Source organism: Diplotaxodon limnothrissa, linkage group LG7 (assembly GCF_057381915.1).
Source record: "Diplotaxodon limnothrissa isolate DT_005_m linkage group LG7, D_limnothrissa_male_GT1.1, whole genome shotgun sequence".
Lineage (NCBI taxonomy): Eukaryota > Metazoa > Chordata > Actinopteri > Cichliformes > Cichlidae > Diplotaxodon > Diplotaxodon limnothrissa.
Genome location: NC_140602.1, coordinates 14,024,502 through 14,049,573, shown reverse-complemented (window position 1 = coordinate 14,049,573; position 25,072 = coordinate 14,024,502). Strand labels below are relative to the sequence as shown.

Below are 25,072 nucleotides of genomic sequence, written 5' to 3'. Positions count from 1 at the left end.
ACACAATGTGACTTGTTTAAGTAAACAGCTTAGTAAGCTATACAGAGAAATAGAGTCAACCTTCCCAGTGTTTTAGTCCACATCCTTTCAGACTATTTTATTCCTTTTTCAGTCTGCCAGTGTCAGCATTTATTGCTATGTTGGCTGTGTGCTGCATAACTTTGCGTTATTTCTCCCACAGAGTGAGGACTGCTCTACAGTGTGTCCACCTGGTCTGTTTGGACGTAGTTGCCTGTCCACCTGCTCTTGCCATAATCATGCATCCTGCTCTCCTGTTGATGGCTCCTGCTTCTGCAAGGAAGGTAAAGAATCATGAGGCTGAGCACAAGTCTTCTATATCATGAGATAAGGTGTACTGGCTGTGCAGATGAACAGATGGATGAACATTTGTACACATAAATTCTTATGGACTAAATTCAGTTGCATTCTGTGCATTGGGTTGTTTTCCTGTACAAACTTTAATCTGTTCAATTTTCCAGTCTAATGAATAATACATGTCATAAGCTATTCTTAATTTCTTAAGACAAAATTTTATGGTACAATGCACCCCTCATTGACCCACCCCTCATTTCCATGTGTTTCTCAAGGAAAATGTGAAATAGGTGCATTGATTCATTGAAATGTGCAAACATGAATGAGAATGCAACATGCAAGGTAAAAACTGTTCGTACAATTCTAATGAAATTTGGTATGACCGCCTTTATTCTTCAGCAGAGCATGAACTCACTTAGGCAAGCTTTTTTTGTCATTTCTTCATGTAGGTTTCAGGAATAGTTCTCCAGGCTTCTTGAAGAGCACTTAATAATAACGAGCATGGTGTGGGGAGGCCAATCTATGACTGATAGTATGCAATTGTGTGTGTAGAATCATTGTCATGCTGTTAAATGAAGCCACTGTCAATCAGACAATTTCCAGATGGTTTTACATGATGGATCAATGTATGACGCTATTTTCTGTTGACAATGCGATACATTTTGACAAGAGTCACAATACCACTGACCTCAAACTCCAAATCATGGCGGAGCCTCCACTATGCTTTACACGTGGCTGTAGATGGTCACTATCGTACCTCTGTCCTAAACTCCTCCTCAACAATCTAAACTAAAACCTTCAAATCTGGATTCATTCCTTAATAAAAAGCTGTTGCAACTGATTTTAAGTCCAACTTTTTCTTTTTTAAACTCAGATCTGCCACTTTTTCTTTTGTCCTCCACTTGTCCAGTTTCCTCAGAGTGTTTAAGGACACACTGCACACAATGCCAAGATATGCCACGTTTTTGGCCAATAGCACTTTGGGAATCACCTTGCTGGTGCAAAAATATTATGTTATGGCCATCAAACGGTGTTATCTTTGGCATTTTTCATTGATTCAACTAAAGAAATAGGCACAAATTATTGGTTTTGTGACAGACTGCTAATAACAAGGTGCCAAGCGATATATTTCTGTGAAAGACAGCAAAGACTACACTGAAAAATGACTGAAAAAGTAGCCAAAGTTAAAAGAAGAACTTTCAAGGACCTTCAGAAAGCCTGGAGAACTATTGCTGCAGGCCACTTTAAAAATTACAAGAAAGTCTGGCTCCTTGGAAGCAAACTATAAAGAAATGAGGGGTGGCTCAAGATTTTTTACACAGCACTGCATAAATGTCTCACTGATATCAAATCCTTCTTACCTTCTAACCTCTCATTGCCTATAAAAACATTTTCCTTTCTCAGATTGTATTGTTTTCCACCAGATAAAAGATAAAAATAATAAGTGTGCACCAAATACACAGTATACACAGTCAATAGTACCACCCAGATCAATTATTCCTGAGAGATTTCACTCATGCACACAGATGTTAACTCGTGGGTTAATAGAGGAATCGTAAATTTTGACTGCCAACAGTTGAGTCTATTCAATGTTTTGGGGGCAATATATCCAGGACATATAGATATATTTCTCTGGAAGTAAAAACTTTATTATATTTGAACACAATAAAACAACTGAAGAGGTTACCAAAGTCCAGATGCTATCAATATACCACTTTTTTTTTAAATCTTTTACCCATTGTACTGGACGCACTGAAGAGAAACTTAAGAACTCTCCAAAGTCAGTAGGACTGAATAAATTTATACAAGTCCATCCATAGTTATTGTGCTCATTCATACATTGCCATTCTTAGAGGTGTGTTTTCTCTTTGCAGCTGAATCATATCACATTTATTTAAATTAATCTTTAGGGTTCAAGCACAAGGGCAAAAACCATTGTAGCTCACCATTATTTACACCAAAGGTGTCAAACATAAGGCCTGAGGGCAAAAATCGGCCCAGCCTACTGGAATGATTTTAAAAATGTGATGGAGGACCTAATTTTCAGGATTTAAACAGCTGTTTCTTAAGTTTTCCATCTTTTCTTCAGATGAAGACCTTCCTCATGATCACTGATGTTACAACAAAGTTATAGATAAACAATTAATTTTGAGTAAGCTTCCAGTTTTTTTGTTCCTTTCACTATTATGGGGCGATCGTGGCTCAAGAGTTAGGAGTTCGCCTTGTAATCGGAAGGTTGCCGGTTCGAGCCCCGGCTCCGACAGTCTCGGTCGTTGTGTCCTTGGGCAAGACACTTCACCTGTTGCCTACTGGTGGTGGTCAGAGGGCCCGGTGGCGCCAGTGTCCGGCAGCCTCGCCTCTGTCAGTGCGCCCCAGGGTGGCTGTGGTTACAATGTAGCTTGCCACCACCAGTGTGCGAATGTGTGTGTGAATGGGTGGATGACTGGATATGTAAAGCGCTTTGGGGTCCTTAGGGACTAGTAAAGCGCTATATAAATACAGGCCATTTACCATTTATTTATTATAGAAATGACAGTTTATTACAATGGGTCCACAGTAATTATAAAATACAACATTTTCTGTGAATGACCTTGCAGAACTTTTTCTGAAGTTTTACACATTTCTTGCAATTTATGCTGAATGAGTCGTGATGACAGAGCAGAATTCCTTTGGTGTGCAGAAAAACTGAGATGCACAGTTGACATTGCACTTCTTTTTCTATTATTAAGATATCTCATGGATCAAGTGGGTAGTTAAACTTCTTTGCACTCATAGAAAGGAGTGTTTCACTCGTCCAGCCCACTCAAGATCAAAGTGGACTGTATGAGGCCAATGATATAAAATGAGCTGACATCCCTGATTTAGACTGTTCAGTTGTCTGGTAATTTTAATATAAAGCCTTCATGTCGCTTTTCTTGTATAAATGTTTATAGTTTGATTTTTCTCTCTCTGTTACTCGAGGTTGGCAGGGTGTGGACTGCTCCATCCTCTGTTCCAGTGGTGCCTGGGGTCTGGGCTGTAATCAGACATGCTTATGTAGCAACAGAGCTGCATGCGATCCTATAGATGGCACTTGCACATGTTCTCCTGGTTGGAGAGGAGAGCACTGTGACGAGCCCTGCCCTGTAAGTCTGTCTTTCTTTCTTTTTAACTGAGAGATTGATGTGAAGACCCAGCTAAATCTTTTGCATCATTGTGCTGTATTTTAGAAGAGTTAGATCAAGTTTTCTTATTATTATCGTCGTTGTCAGGAGGGTACGTATGGGTTGGAGTGCCGTGAGCGCTGCGACTGCAGCCACGCCGATGGCTGTGACCCAGTGAGCGGTTATTGTCGCTGCTACCCTGGCTGGACAGGTTTGTACTCCTTTTTTCACAACAAAATCACAGTAGTCTGTCTTTAGGAGCAGAAGCGGCCCGTCTTTAGTAGTTATCTTCATTAGCTGAAAATCAAAGACATTAGATGCCAGTCAGACACACTGATTTACCATAACAGGAAAATATGCTGCAGCATTCATGGCTTGTGCAGTACAGTATGTTTACAGAATGTCTACACAGTGTTTTGTTAATTAAATGTTCAATTTGTTTTGCCACTGCGCCGGTGGCATAGCCGAATGAGAGATGTTGAGAATTGAGCTCTAAATTAATTCTCTTGGCTGGCACGCTGGAAGCTGCTATGCAATCATGCTTATATTATATGATGCCGGCTACACACAAGGACTGAACTGAATCATCAGCTAAATATTTGCAAACTGAATCAAATAATTGGCCCACATTGCTCTCAAGATTTTTAGATATGTCTTGTGATATTGTTATTTTTGGTTCTGTTTATTAGAGTTTGCATTTTATTGGGAAATTTGATTAAACCAGCTGCCGCGTTTATTCACCAGAGTATCAATCGTTCTTTGCTATCACAAGCTCTCCACTGGAATCTGATCCCCTCTAGATGCAATAGTTTTTCGTTTTTTGGGGGGTTTGCACGTCCATATGTTCGCTCTCTGTTTCTTGTCATTTAAACCATTTGCTTACAGGGAAAAAGCTTGGAGGTTGGAAAGTATGAATGTCACAGCAAGGGTGAGAGTCATTATGCTCAAAAATGAAGCGTCGCATCTGAATGTCAAATACAGGGGGCTAGCAAAGGACCTGGTCTCTGAGCTTGGGCAGAGAGGTGCAGTCGGAGAGGGAAAAAGATTCAGCAGGAAAGGTCAAGCCTGTGAGCTCTCAGCATCCCACTCCATTCAGCCTCCCGAGCTTCGGGCATTTATTCTGGGAAACAATGTGGGTTTTATTATCTGCAAGAATGGAGCCGGCAAAACGGGCCTCTCATGCTCTGAATCCCGCACAGGTCGGGACCATCTGTCAGCCTTAATTGAGTCACCAGGGTGCAGAGCTGGGGGCAGCGTGCAGCCCAGTGGGTCGGACAAACACACACATACATACTTAAATTGCAGCGGCTTGACAGCGGTCTCTCTGAAGGAAGGAGCACCTAGAGAGAGGGCTATGTGGGATTCGTCACAGGACTGAGTCAGGGATGGAGTGAAATGTCTGTTTACAGCTATTTTTGTAAACACTGTCATATCACTGAGTGTGCCAGGGTTGGTATTGCATTCTACTTTGCTGTCAACTTGGTGTTGGCTCTATTGTGAGGCTTGCCTAAATTGTCAAGAAGCTTGACTTTAGGAGTGTGCGCGCTTAAGTGGCTAGGCCGACTATGACCCACAGAATTGTTACTGAACTGTCGTGAGCCTGACATCAGCCAACAAAGATTTAAAAAAGTTCTCTGACTAGACACTTGATGCAGAGGGCATCGTGCTAGACCATGTTAAATAGACCTTTGCCTTTTATTTCTGTAGAGATTCTGGTCCATGACACGAAGCAGGTAATGTGATGTGTGTTTACATGCACTAGGAGAGAGAGAGTTAAAAAGGGAGAGAGAGGTTTGCTTCGCTGTGCTCACTGTACAAATTGGATAGTAGGACCTCTGGCACTTCTCAGCGAAAAGCCTCCTTTGAAGAGACTTCAGTTCTGGCTTCTTTCACTCTTTCTTCTTCTCCCTCACTAGGCACCCAAAGCCCCTCTGTTTGTCACCATTAGACTGAAAAATGTGATGCTTTGTCCGCATTCATTTTCTGACAGTAAAGCCAGCCACTGTTTTTCTTTTTTTTTCCTGCCTGCCCTAGCAGAACCTCAAACACACTTGCACAAGCCTTGCCCTCCTTTTGATGTCCATGGCACAGCTTCTGACTTAATCACTGCGACTGTACCCCCCACACCCATCTAGCCCCCCACTCATCAGACTTAACATTTCCTATCCTATATAGCCTTAAGGTGCCATGGTTACCGTATAACATTAGTCCCCAGAGTTTAGTCCAGGTTTAATTCAAAGGTACTGCACTAATGCCGCTTTAATTGCCACACCATTCTCAGATATTCTCGCTCAAAGGAAATTTCAAATGAGGCTTCGAACTGAGGGCTGAAGCTTGAAAGGTTGCAGAGTTTGCATGCATTTGTGCGACTGTGTGACACCGACCGTGTGCATGTGCAATTGCAGGGCTATGCCACACTTTCTATACCCGGCTGTATACATGTAGAACGGCACGCGTGAATTTTTTTTTCTGAAGGAAAACATGGCGCTCTGATGGGCATGCTAATGCATTCACAGTGAGAGCCCTGTATGGATGCAGTGTTTTGCATTTGGTTGAAGCCACAGAAAAAAAAAGACACTGTGACACTTGCAGACTGTGGTCTGAGTACTTCCCTTCAGCTCCATGCACTACCCTTGCTCTGCTGAAAGAGAATGGGAGACAAGCTTGGCCTCTCTTGAGACCCAACCCTGTTAATCAACACAGTGCACTGGCAAGGAGCTCCAGTCAGATCAAAAATAAAATACATTTGGAGAGGAGAAGCAGAGTGTGAAAGATGGGCTGAAAAAAAACACCCTCCAAACTGCAGCTTCTTTATTCAAAACTAAAATAAGTCAATGATTCATGTTAGTTTAATAACCCTGAAAAGATGTGCAATGATCAAGCATTGTGAATGCTGCCCCTTAATGATGTGTTTTTACAGATGGCACTCTGTTTAGAATTTATCAGCTTACCAGTCTTTTGCCTTCTTAATATGCATTCACTGAAGATTTGGTAACATGTCTGCAGGAATCCACTGTGATAATGTGTGCCCACAAGGCTTCTGGGGACCCAACTGTTCAGTCAGCTGCTCCTGTCAGAACGGAGGATCGTGCTCTCCCGAGGACGGCACATGTGTGTGTGCACCTGGATACAGAGGGACGTCCTGCAAAAGAAGTGAGCCTCTTTCTCGAAGCAACTTCTTTTTATCTAAACCCTTAGGAAATAAATCTGTTTCACTGAGACCATCATACTTGCAAACTCCATCATAGCACAGCAAATTAATTCTCTTGGCTCCATCACAGCACTGACCTTGTTTGATCTTTGAAGAATTGTTGTTGGACATAACTGCTTGAGTGTAAACCCTTCATCACAGCTATCATGTAATCACAGTGTCTTTGCCCCAATGGCATTCCCCCAGACACATAAACATACACACACACTGACACACTTCTCACCCCCTTCTGGCACAGTCCTCAACAACCACCTCACAGTGGGAGACTCACAGTCCTCGCCTGAGGCTCATCAGAGGGTATGCTCACTGGGAGTGCCAGCGCTGGTTTCCGAATGGGGTCTGTCTGAAGGTGCTCTCAAGTGATGAACTCACTGATTGGGAGTGAATTCACTGTCTCAAACCTGTAAACATCAATTTGAGTGGAGAGACTTAAACACGCCGTGTGTGTGAGAGACAGAGAGGGGAAATGGTTACTCCTCCAAACTCAATATTTACACAGATAATTTTCTCGTCAGCTAGAAACCTCGTAACTGCAGTTTTGCACTTTTTCCCTTACTGAAATATTGTTAACTAATTGCATGCTTCTCCAGAGGATGATAAAAATGCACCACACCTGGTGCTTAAAATAAAATCCACTGGGTAAACTTAACATTGCAAGTTTGTCAAGCTACAACTGAGGTTGTTTTGTCAGTTTCTAAAAGGTTTCTATTTTAGAAATACCCAGCTGTCCCCTGACAGTTTTCTCCGAATCACTGGCTGTGAAAATAGTGTAAGTATTCCTAAGGCGCTCTTAGAATGTGTAGCGCTGGAATGAAAATATGTTTTTAATATAAATTGCAGCTTTTTATAATGGTTGCACAATCTTTGCATAAAGTGTTATATAATAACTTCTGCACCACCGTTTATATATCTCTCAGTTCACATTCTTTCAATGAAATTTGCATTATTAACACAGCTGTGTGTCTCCTCACATATATAGATCATCAGGCTGCTCTCATGACTTGACGTAAAACAGACTCACTATGCTCTTAACTCGTTTACTATTCTGTCTCTGGCTGCAGATAAAATGGCAGTGATTACAATGGAGACTGACTTTTATACTTTTCCCCTGCCTTTGCTGTCGCTCCTTGTCTTTTCTGCTTTACTTCTCGCAGCCTTGATTTTTCTGCACTCCCTTGATCACTCTTGTCATGCTTTGTTTCATTACTATATACCTCTTGTTTCATCCAACGCTGGTGACTGATTCTCTGTCGTCTCTTGCCACACTCTGCTGCCTCCAGTCTGCTCTCCGGGGTTCTACGGGCACCGCTGCAGCCAGTCGTGTCCACAGTGTGTGCACAGCACCGGGCCATGCCATCATGTCACGGGCCACTGTGAGTGCCTGTCTGGCTTTACCGGCTCGCTGTGCAACCAAGGCAAGTAGTCTTCTATGTCCTTTTGACCTTTATCCTGCTCTTTCACGTACAGTGAAATTCATTCACTGTGAAGTTTGAGTGTTTTTTTTTTTCTTTTTTTGTTGGTTATTTTTGAAAATGCCTTTGTACAAAATACAGAAATCTGTAAGGGAATAATACTGATCATGTTGTTCCTGTACATTTTGTTTAAGTCCTCTCTTTGCACACTGGTCCTAATAAGATGACCTGCTGCCTCTCGCACTAGCATCTTAGCCTTGAAACTTTAAAATATGACTATTATCGATGCAACCTAAGCTAAAAACAAAAGTAAACAAAAAAAACAACCTTCAACAGAGGATGGAAAATTGCTAAGAGCCACATTTTTAGACAAAGAATATTTTAAGTAAATTTTGCTGTCCCCTTGCCTAATTCTGCAAAAGGAGCTGTATGTAAATTGCTTTCATTAATATACAGACAAAGAAATGCACAAACACACCTGTTTCTATTGTTAAACTTGTTTTCAAGGCAACTTTTCTTTTGTGGCGTTACTGAGGATGTTATATGAAAACAACTTGGTTTGGCACTTTTTATTCCTTATAAGCGACATTTCTCAGCAACTACTTCTTGTAGCGTCATGACATCTTGATAAATGTTTTACAAAGAGGGTTTTGTTTTTTGCAAGACGTTTAGCTATATGTCTGGTCAAAGAGAACATTTAGTAGGAAACTGAGAAAGAGAATGAATGTATACTATGTGTGTGTCACAGTAGTTTTTGTCTCCACACTGTCCATCCATTGAACAGCGTGCTGATTTCAGTTCATTTGTGTGACAAGGTATTGTATTTGTCGTGTCAGTGGTTCCACATTAAAAATGTTCTCCGCCGTTCTGAGAAGAGATACCTTCACACAAATGCGCTGTAGATTTTTTTCCTCTAATAATTTACCTCTTTTTTTTAATAAATTACAGATAGGCGATGAGGAATTTTTGAATTCTCTTTCATGGCTTTAAGCAATGTCTTACAAATAAAAGTTTAATAGCTTAGCTGAAGGAAGAGGGAAAAGTAAAAGCGAGAACGAGTCCTAATTTGTCTGAACCATAATTACTGGTGAGCGGGCGTTAGGCGACGAGGGACAGAGGTGGCCATCATCATGCACATTATCCTCTTGTTGAGCCCCATTGTGTCCTCACTTGTCCTCTGTCCAGCACACAAAGTCCCAGCCTAATGAAGCTCTCCCAGTGAGCTGAGGCTTGAATCCCCAGAAGCAACAGTATGGGGGAGCCAACCTCATGGCTTAATGACAACCTGCTTGAAAGAGGTTGAAAGAGCTCTCAAGAAGAGGGAAAAACCAGTTGAAATATAATCATTAAAATCACCCCCCATGATAATGAGTCAGACCCATCTCTTTCACAGCCTGCCACCTTATCAGATATTCCTAACGGTGGCTATTCTTTTATGTGAGACGTTTATTGCATCTGCTGGCACTGCAGCTCCCTGATCCTGATACTGAGATACACCTTGGTTTAATTTGTCCCATGGTCCAACAAGGAAACACAAACGAGGTTTCACTGGAAATAATATTTCTTATTGAAGAGTGCCTGGATGCATTGAAATATTAATTTCATTAAAAATGTATACAGTGGTCTGTGTACATGGTCTATTTTAATTCTTTGGCACATCACTCATTCCACTCTAAGCAGTGGAAATGGGGCAGTTGTGCCACAGGAGGCAGTGACTGACTCCTCCTTTTGTTTAAGCAGATCATTTCGTGTCCACTCAAATAAAAGGATATCATCCATTAGAGGAACATGTTTACACAACCTTTTCAAAAAATCAGTGTGTTTTCATAAATGTGTTCACAGTAATGTGCCTAAGTTTAGTGTCATAATGTTAATGGGTTTTTCTAATCTTAAAAGAGGCAGAGCAGTTTTTTTGTTTATTCGTAAAGTGGTGTGTTGTTTCTTTCTGTTCTGCAGTCTGTCCAAGTGGCAGGTACGGGAGAGCTTGTGCCGAGATCTGCCTCTGCACCAACAACGGCACCTGCAACCCCATTGATGGCTCCTGCCAGTGTTTTCCTGGCTGGATAGGAGAGGACTGCTCTCAGGGTATGGCTTCCTTCCTTCCTTCATCCACTCTGTAATTTGCTCATTTGTCCACTTTTCCCACTCTCATTGTCTGTCTCCACTCCTAATTTCTCTCTCACCCTTACCTTCATACACATTAATCATCTTCATGACCCAGCGCACAGAGAGAACTAACCTCAGCACCAGCTGATGTAAAACACACAGCTTGCTTAAATGATTGTTGTAATACATTATGCTCTTTGATTTACAGAACTGTAGGCCAAAGATCATTAGCAGAACTTTGAGCTGCCATGGCATGGGAAATTGATGTGTGTGTGTGTTTTTTTTAATTGCATTAACTATTAAACTAAAAAAAAACAACAACTAACGATCACACGGGTGATAATCCATACATATTCACCTGACAGCAATTTCCAACACTACAACTTGTGGGCTTGTGGAGGGTAATGACAAAACTGGATTTTCTTCCAAATGTATCATTTTAACATATTGTATGAAAGCGTGGAGAATGTCTGGACTTTTCCTCAAACATATGTGTTATGTGATTCATGTATGCATGTCTAGGACGTAGTGTATGTAAGGGAGAGTGCGTGACCATGAGTTTGACTGTGTCTCTGGCGTCTGCAGCCTGTCCCTCTGGGCACTGGGGCCCTGATTGTCTCAACTCGTGTAACTGTCACAATGGAGCCCAGTGCAGTGCCTATGATGGAGAGTGCAGGTGCAGCCCCGGCTGGACCGGTCTCTACTGCACACAGCGTGAGTTTCTCCCATCCAGTTAGTAGACACACAGTGTCATCTACTGGCAGTCTAATAGAACTGCAGCAGATGACAAGTGAGAAACAATGCTTTTTTTCTGATTACAAGGAAACTGGATGTTTTTATCAATTTTTTTATTTTTATTTTTTTAAAGCGAGAGAGAGCAATAGCAGAACAGAACTAATGGTCATTTCATTAATGGTTGTAATACATCCCAGTCATTTACCCAGGGATAGAGCAGATCATCAATATCAGTCCACTAATTTGAATTTCCATTATCCATCACCTCGAGGGGTTTATTCAGTATTGTTTGCAGTGTGGAGCTCCTGCTATTGTGCATGAAAATTACATTTGTTTTCCCCTCTCTTCTCTCATATAGATTCTTACTATTTGCAGTTGTCTTCTTCTTTATTTCCACCTCTAGGTTATGTTGACAGCATAACAGCATTTTCTGCAGAAGCAGGAAATGTTTCATTTCAATTCATTCACATTGTCTCTTATTGAGTATGCAGCAGAGACATTGAGTGATATTGATTTCCTCGTTCCTTTGCGATTTGACCTTGACTCTCTATGTTGTCTTCCCTTCTCTTTGTTTTCACCACTCCTCCCACCCCAACATTTTATACATCTCTGTCCCAGGCTGTCCTTCAGGGTTCTACGGCAGGGACTGCTCCGAAGTCTGCCGCTGCCAAAACGGTGCAGACTGCGACCACATATCTGGCCAGTGTGCTTGCCGAACCGGCTTCATTGGGACGAGCTGTGAGCAGAGTTGAGTAGGCACAACACATTTTAGCTCTGAGCAAAATTACCCAGTAGATGAGTGTGTGTTCTATAAACAGTTTGGCTCCCACTCTGTAAGTGCTTTAATTTTGATGGGTGTAATAATGTGCCTCTCTGTCATGCAGAGTGTCCCGCTGGTACATTTGGATATGGTTGCCAGCAGCTATGCGAGTGCCTGAACAATGCTACCTGTGACTATGTGACTGGAACATGCTACTGTAGCCCTGGCTATAAAGGCATCCGCTGCGATCAAGGTGAGAGGTGATTGAGATGGCCGAGGCTTTACGGGGTATTATCGCTCAAACACAGATGTGTATGCATTGTTTAAACGACCCACTTTTTCTGCTTTCTCTGTAGCAGCTCTGATGATGGAAGAGCTGAACCCATACACAAAGATCAGTCCAGCACGAGGCTCCGAGCGCCAGTCGGCAGGGGCTGTCATGGGCATCATCTTTCTCCTCCTCATCATCATGGCCATGCTTAGTCTGTTTGTGTGGTACAGACAGAGGCAGAGGGACAAGGGCCATGAGATCCAGCCAAGTGTATCGTACTCACAGGCCATGCACATTACCAACACTGACTACTCTCTGTCTGGTAAGAGTCTTGCATGTGCATTTTTCCATCACTTACAATATATGTAAGTGATGGGATATTACACCCCATGCAATATCACTAAAATGGGAAAAAATGTAAAAAGGTATCATTTTGCTTTTGAACCTTTCTGTGTGTAAATCCTCAGAGTGTGGCAGTACTGTCGCGATGAGAACCAGTGCTCCTGAGATCAGTCAGAGCCAGACCAGCAGCAGTAGCAGTGGCCAGTGCTTCTCCAACCCTAGCTACCACACCGTGGCTCAGTGTAATGTGGTCTCAACCATTTCCAGCAACTTGGACGGCACTCTGACCCTCAAAGTATGAACTCCCTCCATGTCTTCGCACAAAATTTCTAAATTACATGCTGCAGTACAAAATCAACACTACATTGTCTTTTTCTTTTCACAGTCAAACACGCTGAAGAGCAGAAATGGGTCTGAATGGAGGGCCTACTGCAACCTCAATGACCTGGGTCAGTTTTCTTCTCTCCCTTATTACATCGCAGTTCGTAGATCTGGAATTTGGACTTTACAGAGCCAGCAATTCAAGGGCAAAAGACACACGTGTCGTTCTCACACACCCTTTATTGGCGCTAACCTGCTGTGAATGAAGATGAACCAGGGGTCTCTTGTTAGACATAACCTTTGCTCTGATTTTGATAAGATATGCAGCGAAAGCAGTGGTGCGAAGATGAATAGGGGTCACTATGAGCTCATTAGTCCTCTTTCACTTCCCCTGGTGGCACATTTTTCTATGAAGGCTTACATTGGGTCAAACACTACACTCACATAGGCTGTGAACGATAGAAAATTAAGTGTGGCATTTAAAAGGAGCATATTAGCATTTCATAAATGGTTTATAACAAACTAAAGGGTAGTTTGATGTAAGCACATCAAAGTCATTTTTTTTTGTATTAATGGTAATTGTCAGGTAACCATTTGTAAGTGGAGAATAAGGTGTGGTGCACAGATAATGAATGACAGTGTGAGCTGTTGTAAAAATACTGTATTATTAATATTATTATTTTCTTTACTGCTTATGTCCTACTTTAGGCGCGCTGAACACTGTTGCAATGCATTCTGACCCTGAGGCGTCAACTGCTGCAGTTCTGTCAGATGCCACTGGTGTCCTAGAGATACGCACAAGGTGTCCTTTTTGCTTTGTTGCCGTGAAGTGCTGCAATATAAGATGCCAAGAGATAACTGGGCCCCTTTTTAAAGACTGATAAAATCCTCAGTAGGAAGTGATTGCAGTCCATGTCCCCTTTGGGAGCGTTTGTCTTTTGGACTTTGTTTTGCTTTATTTTCTATCACTGAATTCAATTTTGCATCCACTCCCTGGTTAGGCTTAGGCTTGCTTAACTTTAGAAAAGTGTGCACAGTCCTTTACTAGATTCAATAATGTATGTGACAAGTTTGGAGCGAGAAAGCAGTCTTAGTCTCGTTATAACCAAGTGGGTCATGCACAGACACCAGAGGACACCTTGTGCATATCTGTGAGATGCCAGCAGCTTTGACAAAAAGGACAGTGTTCAGCGCTCGGGGAATCACAATAGGCTGGATGTCCATTCAAAAACCTAATATCTATAATTAATTCTTTGTCATGCTTGACTTTAAAAGTCGGAGCCCCCATTTAGTTTATACGTACAAAGCACATCAATTATATTGGGAAGTCAAAAAGTGGTTTTTATTTACTGAGCTATGAACTGTTGTAGTCACAGTACTTGGCTTTTTCTTTTTTGTGGTATTTTGTTGTTGGCAGTAACTTATCACCATCATTTTCTTCCTATCCTTTCAAAAAATAAAAAAATAATAATATTTCACTATAATGAGACGTCGCCTGTCAACCTTCACACGTTCTGGGAATTTAATGTGATGTCTGACTTTGTTGTTTTGACATGTTTACAGATGTTCAACAGGGTGAGGCACAGACACAAAGAGGCTCCAGGAAAGGTAAGAAATGAATAGCAGGGACAGTTTGCTGTGTGCTGCATGCATGTCTGTGAAGACCTATTCTGCATATGGAATCCTGTTCAGCTTCACTAGCAGCTAAATTACAAAATCCTTTTATGCTTAACAGCCCATATATCCATTTTCCCATTTGGGTCGTGTTCCCCTCTGAGACAGCTATTTCTCTGACCCAAAATCCCACATCCATATAGTCTCTGTAATTTATGTGAAAACTCACTGCACTTTGGACAAGATCATGGTGGGCTGAGGTTTTATTCCAACAGTAATTGCTCTCTATGGCTCCGTGCCTGATACGTCATTTTGTCTTCCACACTGTTCAATCGGTGGTGAATGTGAGAAACCCAAGGGTGTGGAGAGTGGTCTGAAGCAGCTTTGCTGCGGTCTCTAATGAGCCCTCTTATCAGTATGATGAGACTGTTATGGATGAGACGAGTCCTCCACTCTCTCCCCTTTGTACTCTGATTACTACGTACCACCATTAGTCACCTGTCCGAGACAAAAGAAGTTCAGCTTCTTGAGAATGGCAACGAGTTTCGCTTCCATTCTTCTGGTCACGCTCTGATACCAGCTTAAATTTTAGTCCTTTAATATCAGAGTTCAGTATGTACGCCATTGTTAAAAGTCAGTGGCAGGCACTTCATCTCTGTTGTTACTAAATATGTCCTTGTCTTGCGGCAGCTGCAGATTACATCAAGAGCTCCATGTGCAGCAACAGCTCCTGCTCCCTCAATAGTGAGAATCCTTATGCTACCATTAGAGACCCACCAGGGCTGGCTTGCAAGCACACAGAGAGCAGCTATGTGGAGATGAAATCCCCCTCCCACCGTGAAGTGCCCTTTGGAGGCACTGCCACCCTCCTGGGCAGTGCAAGCAGGAATGTCTATGATGTTGGTGAGTGCGTTGTTGGAGTGTTGTGTGTGGAGCTCAGCAGGGTCCTGCAGCTTATGGCCTCTCTGGTCATGTCCCATACTGTGATCCTGTACAGAATTTGTACGCCTTGATAAAAGAAAATATATGTGGTCTCTGTTGCATGTACCTCTCTGGTCTCTTTTTTTCCCTCAGCCTGTGCCTGACACTTTACCTTCTTATGTATCTCTCCCACTTTTTTTCCCTTCCTCCTTCCCCAAACTGTGACAGAGCCGACAGTGAGCGTCCTGCAGGGGCCCAATGGAATGGCCACCGGATTCTCCCAGAGCCCCTACGACCTTCCCCGCAGCAGCCACATCCCCAGCCACTATGACATACTACCCATGCGTCACAGCCCCACGCACACACCCCCACCGCCTCCAGAAAGCCCCAGCTCTCTGCTCTAGAAGGCACGCTGTCCTCCGGGCCTCTGACTGCGTGCCGGCATCTGGGAAACATCCAGCCACCTTTCAACCAACGGCCCTCCCTTTGTCTCTGTGTGTGTTCGATTAGATACTGACATGCTGAGATGGAAGGACAGCCACAGCTCTTCTGGACCCTGCTCTCTTTAGCTCCCTCACTGGTGCCCATTCTATTGCCCAGAGAGAGGAAAGGGGGGAGATAGAGTGTCCCACACACCAGCGATCATTCACTCATTGTATTTTCTTATATAATTGATCACACAAACTGCTGGCTGGCCTCTTTATGGACCTGCTGAAGTGGAACAATATCTTTCCAAGCACCCTGTAAGACAGTATACATGGAGTGGGTGGACAGTTTATTTACCTGGAGAGAGCTCTCTTCACTCTGATTTTTAACCCATCATATAAGTTTACATTCAAGGACAGCCAAGCGTTTATAAAGTCCCCGCAAAACACAAGTGATTTTCTCCACAGGAAGGAAGGTTTAACAGCCTTCACCATATCTAAGCAGGCAAAGATCTGCTATGTATAGTGTTTATGAATTTTCTCTGTGAAGCAGCTGCATATCACAGCACAGCTGCCACAAAGTGCTTACGATCATCTACTCCGAAGTGAAGAAAAGCGCAGGCAAAGGTAGCGAAACCTCCACTAAATGTTAATTTAAGGAAACTTTGCTGTGAGTGAGCCAAGTCTGAGGAAGCATGGATAAATAGTAAAATATTGTATTTGGGTTTTTTTTATTCACTGTTATCCAGTAACAATCACAGTTAATACTCATGTGATCTCTGTGTCTTACTAAAGAGCTTCTCTTAGTTTTAGTGTTAATGAGGCCCAGTGTATCTTGAAATGTATTCAGGTCATCAGTGTTCATGCATTTATTGCATTGCTGAAAGTAACAGTAAGTCTAAAGTTTGGATTTTTCTCCCCACACTAATGAAGTGATCTGATCTTGTGTTGTTTTGTACGTGAAAGCTTCTTCTTCTTTTTTTTTTTTCTTGCAAATGTTTTGGTTTACATCTTTTTTTTAAAATAGTGGGTCATAAGAAGAGTTTGCTTAGACTTTTTTTGTATTTATAAATCTAATTGGTTTTTTTTGGATTGTTTTATATTAGTGATGGTGTTCCTTTTTAAAAAAAAAAAAAAAGTCTGTGTTATTCTAGCATAAGAAAAAAAATGAGCATGGATACCCGCTGATGTAGATAACACAATTTATCTTCTTGTGAAATTATCGGTGTCATTTTGTGAACTGTTTTTGAAGTCACTTAAAATGTTCTCACTCTCTGTCAAATTGTAAATTGAAAAAAGGGAGAAAAAAAAGGCTTTCACATGAGCAGTTTAAGACCCACAAATATCCTGTGCAGTATTTACAAAAGGGAATTATATGTTTAAAAAAAGAAAAAAGAAAGGGAAACAAATCCATTTCTAAATCTAAAATTTATGTTTGTATCAGGCTAAAAGAGCATATTTATTTATTTATTTATTTATTTATCGAGATGAATTTGCTCATTCACTATGTGAATTCCATTTCACCCTATGTAGAAGCAATAACATGTTGACAATCGATGCACAGACAGCGTTTCATTAGTGCTGAACATTATCCCATCTTTGACCAGTGTGGTGACCAGTGGATCATAAACCATATGACTATTTGACCTCCGAGGAAGGTTTTTCTAGCTGCTGTCATATCAAAGCAGGTTGTTGTTTTGGTACAAGTTTCAAATTAAATGCCTATTCTGCCATCAGAAACCCGTTTCAGTCAGGTTAATACCCTTAATGAAGGGTTCTGGTCTGGTGAACAACAAATCTTATCAGGTGGCTTAATGATGAGTCTTTGGGTGAAATTCATGAATAGAAACTCTGTTAAATCCTCCGATGTTATATGCTGTGCGCAGACTGAAGCAGAAAGGGGACAACTACATGATTTAGACCAGCGATAGGCTTACTCGCCACCGCAGGGCGCCGGCTGACCCGTCGACTATTTTAAAATTCACTGTATAAAATTGATTGAGTGGTCTCCACCGTTGCGGGGTGTTGCATGAAGGCTTTTAAACTTAACAAAACTTCAGATGCCCCTACTGATTGCGCTATCAGCTTGTCAGTTTTATTCATTTAATCTCATAAATTCTACTTTTTTATCATTTAAACTGGCCCCTGGCCTCCTGTCATTCTAAAGGAGCGACCTCCAGGCAAAGCAAGCTGATTTACACCATACGTACACTTCAGCTCTGCACAGCATGTAAATTTATCCGCTACACCACAGAGGAAAATGTTTTATCCTTTATTCTACCGCATTTATTGTACTTTCATTAGAGTTACTTGACAGCTATATAAATGAAATCACAGGAATTAAACATTTTCTTTTGAGTAATTTCCTGATCGACTGTGCAGACGAGTGAAAAACAGAAAAGCAGGGTTTTTTTTACTGCTACTCTATGTGAAAGTGTGGAGCCTGTTTTTCATCTCTGACTGCGCCCAGGATCGCTGATGGTTGTAATTGATGCTCAGAAGTCTACTTCATGAACACGATAGGCTGAGATGATGACCTGTTGGAGTTAAGTAAAGATACACATTTTTGGAGCTGTTAAGTTTGTCTCAGTGCACGGGGTTTTTAAATAATTTACGCTGTTGGATCACCAAATACATTTAATATGACTAACCGTATCTGTCTATATGAAGTTATAGAAATAACTCTGCGTCTCTCAAGTGTAAAAGGCCATAGTGCTTGCTTTACTAAAAAAAAAGAGTCATAACTGTCATAATTACCGGAACGTGGAGAAATTGCAGGGTGTCGGGTCACTATTACAAAGAATTAAGGAGCGGGTTTTTTGAGCTCCACTCAATTGACAGCCGACAAACCCTGAGTGATGCCCCACGGAAAGGAAATGCAGTCACTAAGTCAAGGAACTAATGGACCAAATACAGCCAGGGACTTTAAAGAGAGCTAGAGTGGAAGAAAAGAAGCATAAAAGGAAGAGGTCACACGGTAGCACGGTAAGCACTTGAGAGATGTCGTTTCTTTTTTCTTCTTCTTTTTGGCTTGCTGAATAGCCTTTCCGAACTGAAATACTTTATGTGATTTCTCAGAGGTCAGACCATGTAGAGAGTTACAGACGGCAACAAACCTTCATTTGACTAAAAGCTGGACAGATACTGAATGCTTAAAAGTTCTGTGCGTTCAGATGCAGGTATCATTATTGCTGCTGGGGAGCGTGTGCTCTCTTTCAGCTGAGTCACTGTGACAGACAAAAAGAAAATGTTTCTAATTTCCAGAGTCTTGTTCTGCCACCTATATGAATATTACATCTCAGTGTAAAGCGTGCCATCAAATATGCAACTATATTAGTGGCACATTCGCTTCTGTCCACATCTGTTCTCCATTAATCCTAATTTAACAGTGTCAGCTGTCTCACGGGAAGTCATTTGTTTCCCTTTAAACTACATTTTATACAAAGTATTGAAATAATCTTCACAGTTGAACATATTTCTTCTCCTTTATTACTGCTAGTCTTTCAGTGGGCAGTTAAAACTTGCAGAGAACTTTTTGGACATTTTCACTTTGTTAACAAGAAGCACTCCAAGAGCACAAACCTCTGGCATGGCAGCTCATTCTCTGGGTAGTATTTACTTTTAGGGGAATAGTGTTGTATTCTGTATATATTCATTTTTCTTTTCTTTGTTCTTTTCAAACTACTTTAAGAAATTTGTTGTGCAGTAAAAATCAGAGAAGGGCAGCTAGACAGATAATGTAGGCGTAGGTAATGATCAATAAATCAAACAAGGTATTGATTTAGGAATAACCAGCTCGTTCTTTTTCTTGATAATACTTTCTTTTAAGATGTAAGAAAGGCAGATGTGAAATGTGAAAGTGAGGTCAGAGGTCAAATGTGACATGATATTTGGATGCAAACTGTAATGCCATATTTAAAATCCACGTATACCAGAATCATTTCCTAAATGTTACCAGTATAAACAAAGGCGGTACAGATTTAATGATGAGGTATTTGATGAAACTTTGAGGTTATTTGACTAGAGTAACGAGATATTTGTATATCCCCATATGTAATTCCATGTTGTCAATGCAAGCAAAAGCAGTACGAAGCATGGGTTTAAATAACACTGTATAGAATTATTATCACTTTGACCTGCAGTTTAATCTAACAACTGTGAGGTCAGAGGTCATATATGACATATTAAAATATTTTTACAGTAGTTTCTATATGTTGACACATCTCACTTATAAGGATAATTTTTTTTCTACGTTCTAAAGCTTTTTTTTTTTTTTTTTAATCATTTTCCGACTGATAAATCATTCATTCGACCTTGAAGACCTTGGTGGATGTAAGCCAAATTTTAATGGATTGTTAACATGACCCCACTCTACAACCCTACCACGTTTTATCAAAATTCATGCAAAGCTGACAAGATGACATGCAAACGCTACCAAAAACTACACACGACACAAACTCGTTGCAACTGGTTAAATGTGAGCGGTGTCATTGGTTTGATTCATATGTGTGCATATCTTTGGTCTGCATCTTACAACGTTGATAAATCTTGAGCTGAAGAACTTCAGGGCTTTTTTCACTTTCTAATGCAGTCCTAAGGCGTACACCTTTCTGGTGCATTTGCCTGTCAGCTCTATCTCTCGCAAAAGCTGTTTTTCACAGAAGCTGTCATAGAGTGGGGAGGGAAGAAAACATCTACATGTTCTGAAAAGCTGCACCTGGATGCTGACCACGCTGCTGCAGAATAACCTGTCACTTTCACTTGAGTCTGACATCAGCTGTTGAGAGCCAGGGAATAGATTTATGTCTGCATGAAGCATTTGAAAAGAGCGACACACAACAACTTCTGATAAAGTTTCTATTTTTCCTGGTGAACTTCTGATAGCAGGATCAATTGTGGTGTGATAGCGCTCTCATTTAAGTATGCACCATTTGACTGCACTCTGCTGTGGCTAAATCCATAGCAGAGCTCAGCTGCCGATCTTTATTGTGGTCACGTCCTGCTACAGGAACTGTGATTATCCATCAGACCAGAGCTGGATCTTTACTTAATGCACAATCACTATTCATCCCAGTGAGGTTGATCATTTTCACTCCCTCTGTGTCTGTATATAATTCAGATGAAAACCAACCTTGACACTTCTAACACTGCTCAATAATTAAATAAGCCTGTTAACAAAGTAAAGGTGGGAAAGGAAATGACATAAGATTTGTCTAAATCAACTGGTGAGACCTGTTAATGGAGAATTCTATGAGAACAGATGTTTCCATATGAGTTCAAAGCTCAAGGTTTAAAGAAATTACTATTTTTATGGAGACAGAGCAACCACATTACTACAACCCTGCGAGTGCTCAAGGCTAGTGAGTCCTGCTATGTAATGTTGCACCTCGGTCTATAATGCTTTTTTTTCACAGGTATTGGTTGAACTAAGGAGATTTACCCTAGAGTTGAACAATCTCAGTCATAAACTGATTTTGTGCTAGGCCTGCTAACTGTGGTGAACTCACAGATGTGCAGTTGCACTTTTTAATTTAAGTGTTATTAGGTACTCTTTGCAGAAAGATCATCGTTAAATTTGTATATTCAGATCTAAATTAATTGTATTTCAAAAAGATCTAATGCAAGATGTTTCATCAGCAGCAGTTTAACATAGTATTACAATTACATAAGTGCACCTCCTGGAAAGGATTTGGAATGAAAGATCACTAAATTGTGGCTGTAGACTTAATTTAGACATGGTTAGGTCATTATTACTAGTGTGGACTGGAGACATTGGAATCGCCCTGAGGTTTACATACTCACATGTGCCTCAAAGACTATGGAACGCCAGGACTGCCATAATGAATTAATTAAATACACCATTAAATAATTAATTAAATGTGGCAATAATTAATTAAAATTGGAATTAATTAATTAAATAAATAGTTATGACACATGTAATTAATTAATTATTGACACATTTAATTAATTATTTATGTATTTCACATTTTAATTAATTATTGACACATGTAATTAATTAATTATTGACACATTTAATTAATTATTTATGTATTTCACATTTTAATTAATTATTGACACATTTCATTAATTATTGACACATTTAATTAATTATTTAATGATATATTTATTTATTTCATTTTGGCAGTCCTGACGCCTGGCTCTCGTCATGAAATAATTTTATCTGTCAGCCTCACCCATCAAACTCAGGGGGCGGGGTTAACGCTGCCCATGCAGCTTCTCTAACATTTGATTGGTTGCCGTGCAAAGTAAGTCAAAACAGGTCGATCCTAGAAAATCGATTGCTTGTGTAGACTTGGGGCAGCCAGTTATCCCAGAATGCAGATCAAATCACAAGCAGCAATGGTGGTGGTGTAGTTTTAAAATACCCCGTTTTTCTGTCACCAGCTACACTTTTAACAGTGTTTTAGCCGCGAATGTCGCGACGTATGTCTGGTCAGGTTGTCAACATAGAACATGTTTGCAAAAGTGCTCAGATGTTTTCAGAGATTTCACTAGCTCTGCTAACAGTTAGCATGCAGAGTGCACCGAGGGGGTTACGTTAACCGGTTTGTTTACATATTCCACTCTCCGTGTTCCACATGTTGCATTCGCAGATTCTCATTTTCACCGAACGATCGTCTCTTTCCGCCTGGTCTTGTGTCTCTGTGCTTCTGTAACATAAAGAACGAGCTGACATTTTTCTCACGAAACCAGCGATCAGCTCAACAGACCCTCAGTTTACCTGCATGCATCCTCCTCATCTGTCAGCTGTTTAACACCTGCTGCTAATTCAAGAAACACGCCTAGTTACCTGGTGATAGTCACAGTTTAACTGGGCAGCCGGTGCTCGATATAGCGCAATGTCAGCGCATTTTTCTGCACAAGATAAGTAAATATAGTGTTTTCCCCGAGCGCAGAGCTGCTGGAGCTCGTTTCCTTACAGAGCACTTTATAGGCGAACAGCTTTATCAGCGGCTGATGTCCAATCACCGGCACACAGCTTTCAAACCTCAGCTGAGTTTTAGCTCTCAGTGGTTAAACGCTGGACTTCATTCACTCAGGTTCTGTCTGTCGGGTCACGTTTACTTCGCTGTTTTATTTACAACTGAGCAAATCGGTTTGGCTGAGGTTAAAGTTACGTTTCATAACTGCATAGTTTCACAGACGTTTAATGGTTCACTGGCACATGTGTTAGACTGAACTATCATCTAAATATCATCTGTTTTTTAATAGTTATTCAACTGTATTCTAAGCACCAGCTGTCTGTTAGAATGTGATTTTTTTCTCTCTCTGTTGGCAGAGGTATAAAAATGCGCAGGAAAATCTGACATGCATGGCGAACTTCACCGACGATATTTAGGGAGGAATAAACACACATCAAACATAAATGAACCATTTGTCTGTCTCCATAATTGAGAGAATTTTCTCTTCTTATGTCAACACTCTCTCTCTTTTTTTTTTTCTTTTTTTTTTCTTTTTCGGTCATGTTATGTTTACCTGTCAAAGGCTTGTTACAAACTATGAAACACATGGTGCAGACTTCTGGATGTTAGAAGAAAACTAATACTGCTCATGAATGAGACAAAAGGCAGGAAGGTGTCCTTTAAAACTAAACATGTTAATAGGACCTCCCTGTTTATATCATAGTTTATGATATAGCACGTGTATTTCAGTAATAGCCTGCTGAGGCCACTATACGTGCTGGCCTCATATCAAATGTGAAGGCAGACTGAGTCTATGTTTGACGTTTTTTATATCTAATCTTCCTTTTCAAACATTTAAACAGCAGCGAGTCTGCAGCTGAGGGAATACAAATTCAAATTGTCGGAACAGGTTTGCTCGTTTCTTGGATTCATTTGGTGATTTATTAAATGTATAACTGTTATTCTAATCTGCTGCTGAGTCTCTTACACTTTTCTTTATGCTGTATATTTTCACGTCTCTGGAATAGTTGGCAGTTAGATAGTCAGCTGGGAAACTTTGTGTTAACTCATGGAGCTGAGGATATCGTGGATATGCTGACCTCGCTGCGTGGTGTACAGAGCGAGGTCAGCATGATTAATATTCACAATAAAAATATTAGCCGAACATCATGAAGTCTGTATGTGTTTCATAGTGTCGAACAACCTTTGTACAGTTAAAGCCAGCAGTTACTACATGACGGAAACACCAACGTTATCTCTTTTATGTGTTTATACACAGGTCACGCTGATTACTGAACAAAAACCCAAAGATCAGATGTTAAACAGATTTATTTGCTCTCTCTCCTCCTTAAACATGTTTTTAATGTTAGTTATAATTCAGAATTGGCGACTGAAACACGTAGGACACATAAGAACATCAGGAAATAAAACATCGATAAATATAACCTCAGTAAAAGAAGTCAGCGGGGGTTACTACAGCTGTGTACCGGGGCCTGCGCTTTGTCGGTGGGATTGCTTGCGAGGCGAGCGGGTCTATCCCACGCTTTGCCGTGAGACTGGGCAGACATCTCCGAAATCATCGAAACACTTTTGCAAAGAGGCTGTATCTTGACAAACCGACCAGACACATGAAGATTAAACCACTACATTCTCGGCTAAAAAAATATTAAAACGGTATTTGGTAACACACAAACAGGGTTTTTCAAAGCTCAGTTCTGTTAGCTTCCACATGCCGGTTGTTGTGTGCTAGAAACAATGGCCACCAGGCCAAAGCAATGGTTTTGACTCGATCAGCGTTAACCCCGCCCCCTGAGTTTGATGGGTGAGGCTGACAGATAAAATTATTTCATGATGAGAGCCAGGCGTCAGGACTGCCAAAATGAAATAAATAAATATATCATTAAATAATTAATTAAATGTGTCAATAATTAATGAAATGTGTCAATAATTAATTAAAATGTGAAATACATAAATAATTAATTAAATGTGTCAATAATTAATTAATTAAATGTGTCAATAATTAATTAAAATGTGAAATACATAAATAATTAATTAAATGTGTCAATAATTAATTAATTACATGTGTCATAACTATTTATTTAATTAATTAATTCCAATTTTAATTAATTATTGCCACATTTAATTAATTATTTAATGGTGTATTTAATTAATTCATTATGGCAGTCCTGGCGTTCCATACAGCGTTCCATAAAAGACGAGCAGAAAACGGAATGAAAATCAATACCTGCGGTTCTTGCAATTACACATGTTGACCACCAGGAGGCAGCCGAGTGCTGGTGAGAGCGGCATTGAAGTAATTCTGCCAGTCACAAGTAAGTGCCCAAGTTTTGTCTTTTTATTCCGGTCTACAAGGGAAACAATACATCCGCAATAAATATACACCTTGCAGAAACAAGATGTGTCACGATTCACTCTATGATTTTAGTAGGTCGCTGACACGTGGTTCCATGGTGTAATGGTTAGCACTCTGGACTCTGAATCCAGCGATCCGAGTTCAAATCTCGGTGGGACCTGAAAAGTTATTTTTTCTTTAATTCTCGTTTTTATTGTAAAAT

The 25,072-nt window shown here is 40.7% G+C and overlaps 1 protein-coding gene and 1 non-coding gene across 3 annotated transcripts in view; both read left to right on the top strand.

The window, feature by feature from the left end:
* The window catches only part of megf11 (multiple EGF-like-domains 11), a 60,221-nt gene extending 44,669 nt beyond the window's left edge, over positions 1-15,552 (top strand). The window contains exons 11-25 of one of the 2 annotated variants that reach the window (XM_085357479.1): positions 182-302; positions 3,274-3,437; positions 3,564-3,666; positions 6,462-6,608; positions 7,947-8,081; positions 10,035-10,163; positions 10,770-10,898; positions 11,538-11,666; positions 11,804-11,932; positions 12,036-12,272; positions 12,418-12,587; positions 12,678-12,741; positions 14,177-14,221; positions 14,924-15,130; positions 15,377-15,552. In XM_085357479.1, coding sequence (XP_085213605.1) covers positions 182-302; positions 3,274-3,437; positions 3,564-3,666; positions 6,462-6,608; positions 7,947-8,081; positions 10,035-10,163; positions 10,770-10,898; positions 11,538-11,666; positions 11,804-11,932; positions 12,036-12,272; positions 12,418-12,587; positions 12,678-12,741; positions 14,177-14,221; positions 14,924-15,130; positions 15,377-15,552 — 2,085 coding nt within the window. Of the gene's footprint in view, positions 1-181; positions 303-3,273; positions 3,438-3,563; positions 3,667-6,461; positions 6,609-7,946; positions 8,082-10,034; positions 10,164-10,769; positions 10,899-11,537; positions 11,667-11,803; positions 11,933-12,035; positions 12,273-12,417; positions 12,588-12,677; positions 12,742-14,176; positions 14,222-14,917; positions 15,131-15,376 lie in introns of both variants that reach the window. The other variant, XM_085357478.1, reaches the window with a different exon arrangement.
* Positions 15,553-24,958: 9,406 nt separating this feature from the next.
* On the top strand, positions 24,959-25,030 carry trnaq-cug (transfer RNA glutamine (anticodon CUG)). The gene has a single exon. It is a non-coding gene; the product is annotated as a tRNA-Gln (tRNA).
* Positions 25,031-25,072: the final 42 nt, after the last annotated feature.